The sequence below is a fragment of the Camelina sativa genome, chromosome 3 (genome assembly GCF_030686135.1).
Source record: "Camelina sativa cultivar CO46 ecotype springtype chromosome 3, ASM3068613v1".
Taxonomy (NCBI): Eukaryota; Viridiplantae; Streptophyta; class Magnoliopsida; order Brassicales; family Brassicaceae; genus Camelina; species Camelina sativa.
Genome location: NC_141882.1, coordinates 30,562,473 through 30,569,826, shown reverse-complemented (window position 1 = coordinate 30,569,826; position 7,354 = coordinate 30,562,473). Strand labels below are relative to the sequence as shown.

Below are 7,354 nucleotides of genomic sequence, written 5' to 3'. Positions count from 1 at the left end.
CCTTTTTAGTTAGCCAATCAAGTTATTATTATATATATAGAAAACGCCTTAGGAATTAGGATTGTTAAGATGTAGCACACCTCTCCATACACAACCAGGTTCCAAAGAGATTGGACTTAGCAATGAAGATGGTCCAATACAAACGTAAGCAGACTTTGTGTAACTTTCAAGTCTAGAACCTGGACTGTACATGTACACTTCTTCAAACCCTTCTCTTCCCACTATCACCGAGTTTCTTCTTCCCTGTGGAAATGAACCCATTTCATTAAATCGACAAATAAACTGTGAATTGAAAAGTTAGTATGTAAATCTTATTACCCTATCAATGACAGTGAAACTCTTTGGAGCATATGTGTAAATCCTACTCATCTCTTCATTCAACTGTTTGTAGTTGCTCTCTTCTTCCCCACCAAACCCGGATCTTTCCTCTTCTTCCTCGCCTTGATCCACTCCAAAACGAGGTAGAAACGGCGTTGTTTCAACAAAATCCGAACCTTCTAACCCAACTGCATATGTAGCTTCTGGTGTGCTCACTGTCAAATAACTTACAAGTGAACAACCCTTAAGCCTAACTGGTGAACTGCCTTTGTTTGTCACAAAAATCTCAATGCTAAGTGTTTCTTCTCTCAGACTTATGATCTGTTTCATTTCAATCTCTCTAATGATCTTGTCACTTCGTCTCAGCTCCATTTGAACACAATCCTTTAAATCTCCACTGATCCCATGGAGTCTCCAATCATTGATGATCTCATCAGAATCTGATGAACTAAATGCAGATGAAACACCTCCTCGTATCACTACATCTTCTTCCTCTTGTTCGACCCATGTGTGGAGAAGCTCCACTTTGCCACCGTGCCACACTCGGACTTTATAAGAAGTTACCATCCCACGTGACAACACAACATTGGCTGAACTCCCATTTTCCAGTTTTAGTTTAGCAATACATGTCTCACCTGCCCCATTATCAAATTTGTAAAGCCTTTTTTTTATTTGTAATCCAACTTGTAAGACTGAAACTAGAGAAATTATATACTATACCGAAATCTTGAAAAGTGGCTCCATGGCCAGAGAACTCTCTCCGGAGATACTCAACGTCAATCGGAAACGCCGGTGAAGCTGCTGCTGAAGCTGATGGTGGAAGATAAGATTCTAATCGCTTAACATTTTTATTAAACTGAAGTGGCAAAGAAGGAAAAGATGAGTTCAAAAAAATCTTTGAAGATCTACTCAAAGGAAAATTGCTATGTGGAACATTCATAGAATGAAGCAGAGCCATTGTTACGGCTCTCTGAAAACGTTTCAGAGCTTAGCCATGGAGAAAGAAAGAAGTCAAACACTCACTCACAACATGGCCTTATCTTCAAATGACCGTTTGCTATTTTCAGTGGCTCCAACTCTACCAGTTGCAAGTAAATGGTTTGGGCTTATAATATTGGACACAAACCTGAAACTTATAAAACCACAAATTTAGTTATGTCTAAAAGGTTTTAACTTTGGGTTCTAAAGTACAAAATCAAAACTGGGTTTTGGTTTTGCAACTCAAAGATTTCAACTTTCGAATGATTTCCCATAACTTTGAGGTCCAAATTGAATAACATATCTTTTTGGTTGTTGTACAAAAAAAAAAAAAAAAAACGGTCAACTTGCGAAAAAAAAAACCAACAAAGTCTTTACGCAAAGCAAGAAACGGCTCGGAGACGAAAGTCAAAATCGTAACCAACCAAAAAAAAAAAAGGAAGCCATCGCACCCAATTCAACAACGCAGCCCTCTGAGAGAGAATTTGGGTAATGGTGTTCAACAGTGCGACGATTATGACGGTGGCAGAAGTCTCTACCGACACGTGGCAGCTGATATGGAGGGTTCCGTCGTCGCAGAGGATCAATACAGAGCAGCTTCTTGACATAGCTGTGTGCTACCCGGTGAATCAATTGGGTCGTTTCGTTCTCTGTTTATGGACTTTCATGTGTCTCCCTTCTCAAGATTCTTTCTACTCCTACACCTACGAGACTTTATCTGATTCTGATTCTTCTTCTTCATCGGATGCTGATGCTGATGATCGACTTGCTTTTGATCATAATAATTTTTATAATCATCGTGTTTATTATTCTGATGATGATGATGATGATGATGATCGATCTATTTCGTCGTTTGATGATGACTATTATGATCATTACTCTCATTCAGATTGACATTTTTATTTTTTCTCTTTTTTATAGTTTTATTTTAATATTTTTGGGGTTTATGAAGTGATTTGATGGGATTAGGTGATTTGCCCCTGTTTGTTGAAAGTTACAGTCTTTTTTTTTTTTTGTTCTTGTTTATGAGTTGTAAAACACAGAATCATATATACAAATTATTAGACTTTCCCTACTCTTTGTGTTTAGATTTGGTGTTGTGTTCTTAATAGACTGATTTGTGCGAGAAAGTTTTAGTAATGTTTGTCTAACTGTCGTTTCCTTAATAAGACATTTTTAGACACTCAGATTTTAGGATCATGAATCTAATCACCAAGTTTTCCTCAGATTGGGAAATCTTGAGAGACAAGTACTTGTTGTGTGTTTTTGATAGGTCACAACATAAACTTTTGTTAGACCAAATTGTCTGCTTTTTCTTAACTCTTCATGTATGTCCCTTGTTTCTCAAATTTTATAACCAATTTAAACATTGAACCATTTTTTTTTTAATAATAAACAGTGTTTATTTTGCAGTTTTCTTGTAGTATTCAAAATTTGATTTATTAGTAAAACGAGATAGGATGATGATACATGCAAGTGAAACTGCTACTTATAATGTGAAAGCATCACTCATATGTCTACAAATTTGTTGAGCAACTGTATAATGATGACTTACCAAAACAGAAATTGCATTATAAAGTTTTCATTTACAAGTTATGTTTGCACATGGGCTAATACTTGGTTAAAGTATTAATATTTCTTTCAAGTATATATGCACTATTCATATAATGGTGATTAGTTAGTTTATGGCTGCTTACCAGAACTAGTTTTGTCTTAAAAGGATGACAGAATCCTTACACAAACACTCCACTTATTCGCACCTCCACCCTCATGTGATTTGGTCTGAGGTTTTTGTCTAGAGAGAAATAGAGTTAAAATCTTCTTAGAACATTTTGTTAAGGCGCCGGCTTTCCATAAGTTTGCTACTTTATAAATGTTGTTGTTAACCGGATCACTGTTAAAGATTCAGTTTATAAACGCAGTAAATCAAACAATAGATCTCACCCGGGTGTTTATATCTCAGTTTGTGGTCTAAAAATTACCAAGGCATGTCTCTATATGGGCCAAGTATAAGAGTTGGTTTATTGCTTAAGACTCAGGTCCAATATGCATGTAGACAAATTCAAATTAATTGTTTGTCCAAATATTATATGACCCATATTTGCCTTCTTCATTTTTCAATATGTTGGGGTACTTTGTGGTCAATAGTAAACATAATTTTGAGAAGTAATAAGCTGATTTTCTATTGATATATTATATATAGTCCTAATATAAATAGAAGTGTATAACCACAGTCATACCAAAAAAAAAGTGTATTTTTTAGTGTGAAACAATAAAAGGTTGAACACATATGTTTGTCAAAATTGGATTCAAAAGTTTCACCTTTGTTTCTTGCATTAGTGTCTGTGATTCACCAGGATAAAGAAGAAGAGAAACAACAAAAAGAGAGAAAAAAAAAAAAAAGAGAGTCACATGTCTTAACAGTCTTTCCATGAAGACAAATACTTACATCCATTCACATGATCATGTCCAATCATGTCATACATACATCTCCACCCATCTATAGTGAATACACGTAGAATTACATGTATATCATCAGAAAAGTATTGAGCTTGGTAATGGTATAAAAAGCACGTCTCCTGATACTTTGTACGGAATTTTGCATCCACACCTACTTTCTCTAAAAGTATTAAAATTCACACACACTTTCTACTATTCATATACTTTTCTCAAGTTTAATTACATATTACCTCTCACTCCTTGTAACCCTTCTATTTTTTCTCTCTCTTTTTATTTCTCTCTATCTTTCTCTCTCATTATTCAACCAAACAATACATTTTCTTCTTCATTGTTTTGTTTTTGCTCATTCTTTGAAACAGAAAAGCTTATTTATATTTCTCTCTCTTTTTCTCTAACATCCTTTTATAAAGTTTTTAAAAACCATTCCAATAATGGTGGAAATCTTGAGAAGGTGAAATCTTTAGATCTTTTTCCTTATCACTTTTAGATTATATGAAATTCGATCTGGGCTATCCATTTGGATAAGTTTGACAAATAATGTATCCACAAATAGTTATCCATGTGGACAAATATCGTATCTATTTGTCGTTGAACATTTGTTCAATGATAAGTGGGTAGTCAATTGCAGTATTGTTAATAGATAGTTACTTGTGTTTCTTCATACAGAATAGAAGTAATACACATCAATTCAGGTGACTATGACAATGTATCCATATCGAAACATATGGGGTTATAGTGCAATTTGTGGATAAGATATTTGTCCACATGGATAACTATTTGTGGATACAATATTGTGGATATATTATTTGTCAAAAATATAGCAATATATATCTTAAAATGTATAAAATATATAATCATAACATATTGTATATATAATTTGTTTTATAATAACCATTTAAAGTGTTAATAACAAAAAAAATAGAGAAAATGAGGAGAGAAAGAGGAGAGGGGCAAAATTGTCTAACTAACAATGACACCAAATTTGTAAATTAGGTGTGGGTGCAACAAGTTAGTTTGTAACAAAAAAAAAAATTTTAAGTCATTATTTTTACTATTTCTCGAAAATTATTTACCAACAAAATAAAAATAAAAAGAGAATCTAAAAAGGTCAAAAAGTTCACAAAGTTCGCATTATGAAGACAATAATGGAGAGCAATAACAATATATATATATATACATGGTAGAAAAGCTTGTGGTTTCGCCTCCTTTCTTGTGCATGTATAAATCAAATCTTGTGCATTTCATCACCTTCTACTCCTTTCATCATGTTCCACCCAAAAAGAAAGACTAATGGTTTGACAGCAATGCGCCAATGCCAAAGATTATTTTCGTTAGTTAAACCATAAAACTGAAGGATTAAGTAAAATATATATTTGATATAAGAAAATATAAGAAGTGATTTAGTTGGGATCAATGTGGATTTTTGTAGTGTTTATTCAATTGGAGAAACGATATGTAAATTATGTACATGTGACACCAATATTCTCATAGCATGAAAAATACACCATGTGATGCATCATGGCATAAATACGTATTATATATGCATATAAACATACGTGTTTGTGATTTCGTGATCTTACAGCAATTATCGATGACATTTGCTCACTCCTGTTTTTGGACTTACGCTCAAGTGGGCAGAAGCTACAACATTTAAAAAAATGTGTACTAATTTTAAAATTCATAGACCTTTAAGAAAAAAATGAAAAAGACAAGTTTTGGGTGGCTTACTAATGGACCTTTGTTCCAGATCATCCACGGCATCCATCCACACTAAATAAATAATACAACTCTTGTTTTTTTTGTTTCCTTCATTTTTATTATATATTCAATGCAAATGTCTCAGGTCTCAACTCAACTCTCAAGACTCAAAACCATTGCATATGGTGAATCACCAAAGAAACCAATCACCGACAACATATCAATCAGACAATCACTCTCTTATTATAGCCTTCGTCTAGATTTATGGGTCATTTATTAACAAGATCATTACTAATTAGCTTCTGGTTCGTAAGGTATAAAGTTTTATTAATGTTTTTTTCTCCGAAAAAAGTAAAAACTTAAAAACTTAACGATTGCAATTATCTTTCTTGGCATCGGATTCCCACAAATTATATATTTTTGACCGTTGGCTATTATTTTTACCGCTTTACGATTTTACCCTTCTCCGTGATCCGTGCGTCAGTTCATGGGGCTCTATCTCTCTCACGGGCGTGACATACGCGTACGGTGAATGATGCAACTCCTCGGACGTGTGGACTTTGGTTACAATACGTGTGATCTTCTCTTTATCTCTGGTCAGTAACAGACTACAGTGGCCAGTGTGTGTGGCTTTACACGAATCATGACTCGAGCTGACGACTACTTTAGCAGCGTTAAAAAAGGAATCTAAAACGGTAGATTCTCGCAGACTCCGAAAACATTACCATGATACCCTTATGTGAATTTTTTTCTCACCACACACAAATTCTCATAGATATATTTTTGGATATTTCTTGCTTGTAAGTTTCCATGTCTCTTTATTTTAAGATTTCCTCCGTACACAAAGCTGAAACATTCATGATTCATAATAGTTGTAATTTATCGATATGTCTAATTTATTTTGACGAAAACTTTATGTATATAAAAATTCGCATTTAACCCTAATTATGGGCATGCAAGTTAAAAAATAATTTATGGACGTTCCTTTGACCAGTCGTCCACATTTTAATGAATTCTAAAATAAATATACTCCATTCCTTGTGCCTGCTTAGATAAGAGGACAAGGGATGCAACCGCTCCAAGCATTAAGGGGAAAAATAATGTAAAATTAAAGGGTACAAAAAATAAATAATATAAGATAAAAGGGTACAAAAAAGAAATAATGCAAGATAAATGAGTACAAAAAAATAATGTAAGATAAAAGAGGCAAAAACAAAATTTGTAACACAAAAATAATTTATTAAAATATGTTTTAATGATTTATTTTTACGAGTCAATAACCAAAAAGACTCTGCAAATGGTGATTAACAAACTGAACCAGCTGAATAGGTTGAATAATGATGGGCTGAATAAAAATGAGCTCAACCATCAAAATGAGCTGAAGAAATTGAATGAGTTAGTATGCTAAATAGTGACCATTATGTTGAATAGCTGAATACAAAAATATAGTAATAATAATCTATAGATAATAGTATCTGAAATTATATATTTAAATATATGAAGGGAAAAATTAAAAGCTAATATATTATTAATTCTTATTTGGAAATAATTTTTTATTACAAAATATTATATAAAATAAAATAAATTTTTTCACTCATGGCTACAATTGTTTATGAAAAAGGTAGTTAGCTCATAATTATTTTTTCTGATGATAAATCGTGATGAGCTATGTATATATATAATCTGATTTTCGTTTTGATTTTAATCAATAAAAACATGAATTATCGGACGGAGTTTAAATTGAGCTGATTTTGCATACTAGAATATATTTTATTCGTAACAAATAATGCTAATTTAAATTATTTAGTTTAATATTGAACATTAAATATCGTAAAAAAATTTGCAAACAAAAAAATAGAATTAGTTAGTGAACGATTCGTTTGTTACATATTTCAAAAAT

The 7,354-nt window shown here is 32.6% G+C and overlaps 3 protein-coding genes and 1 long non-coding RNA gene across 4 annotated transcripts in view; 3 read left to right on the top strand and 1 right to left on the bottom strand.

Moving 5' to 3' along the window:
* The window catches only part of LOC104778406 (protein neprosin), a 648,080-nt gene that overhangs the window by 636,682 nt on the left and 4,044 nt on the right, over positions 1–7,354 (top strand). The gene's annotated exons all lie outside the window — the stretch shown is intronic.
* On the bottom strand, positions 3–2,224 carry LOC147947909 (protein NDH-DEPENDENT CYCLIC ELECTRON FLOW 5-like). Its single transcript, XM_087508996.1, has 3 exons — positions 1,039–2,224; positions 319–953; positions 3–243 (listed from the first exon to the last, which is right to left on the bottom strand). Exons 1-3 carry the CDS (start codon positions 1,274–1,276, stop codon positions 49–51), a joined length of 1,068 nt encoding a protein of 355 aa, XP_087365122.1. The 5' UTR covers positions 1,277–2,224; the 3' UTR covers positions 3–48.
* LOC147947908 (uncharacterized) lies at positions 1,789–2,371 on the top strand. Its single transcript, XM_087509011.1, has one exon. It carries the CDS (start codon positions 1,789–1,791, stop codon positions 2,188–2,190), a length of 402 nt encoding a protein of 133 aa, XP_087365137.1. The 3' UTR covers positions 2,191–2,371.
* LOC147947907 (uncharacterized) lies at positions 5,585–6,365 on the top strand. Its single transcript, XR_015587458.1, has 2 exons — positions 5,585–5,768; positions 5,939–6,365. It is a non-coding gene; the product is annotated as an uncharacterized LOC147947907 (long non-coding RNA).

Excerpts from the sequence above, each read along its gene's own strand:
- LOC147947909 (XM_087508996.1), bottom strand. The coding sequence starts at position 1,276 with ATGGCTCTGCTTCATTCTATGAATGTTCCACATAGCAATTTTCCTTTG. Across the intron at positions 954-1,038 it reads AGCCACTTTTCAAGATTTCG|GTGAGACATGTATTGCTAAA; the intron begins GTATAGTATATA and ends ATAATGGGGCAG. Across the intron at positions 244-318 it reads GTTTCACTGTCATTGATAGG|GGAAGAAGAAACTCGGTGAT; the intron begins GTAATAAGATTT and ends TCATTTCCACAG.
- LOC147947908 (XM_087509011.1), top strand. The coding sequence starts at position 1,789 with ATGGTGTTCAACAGTGCGACGATTATGACGGTGGCAGAAGTCTCTACC.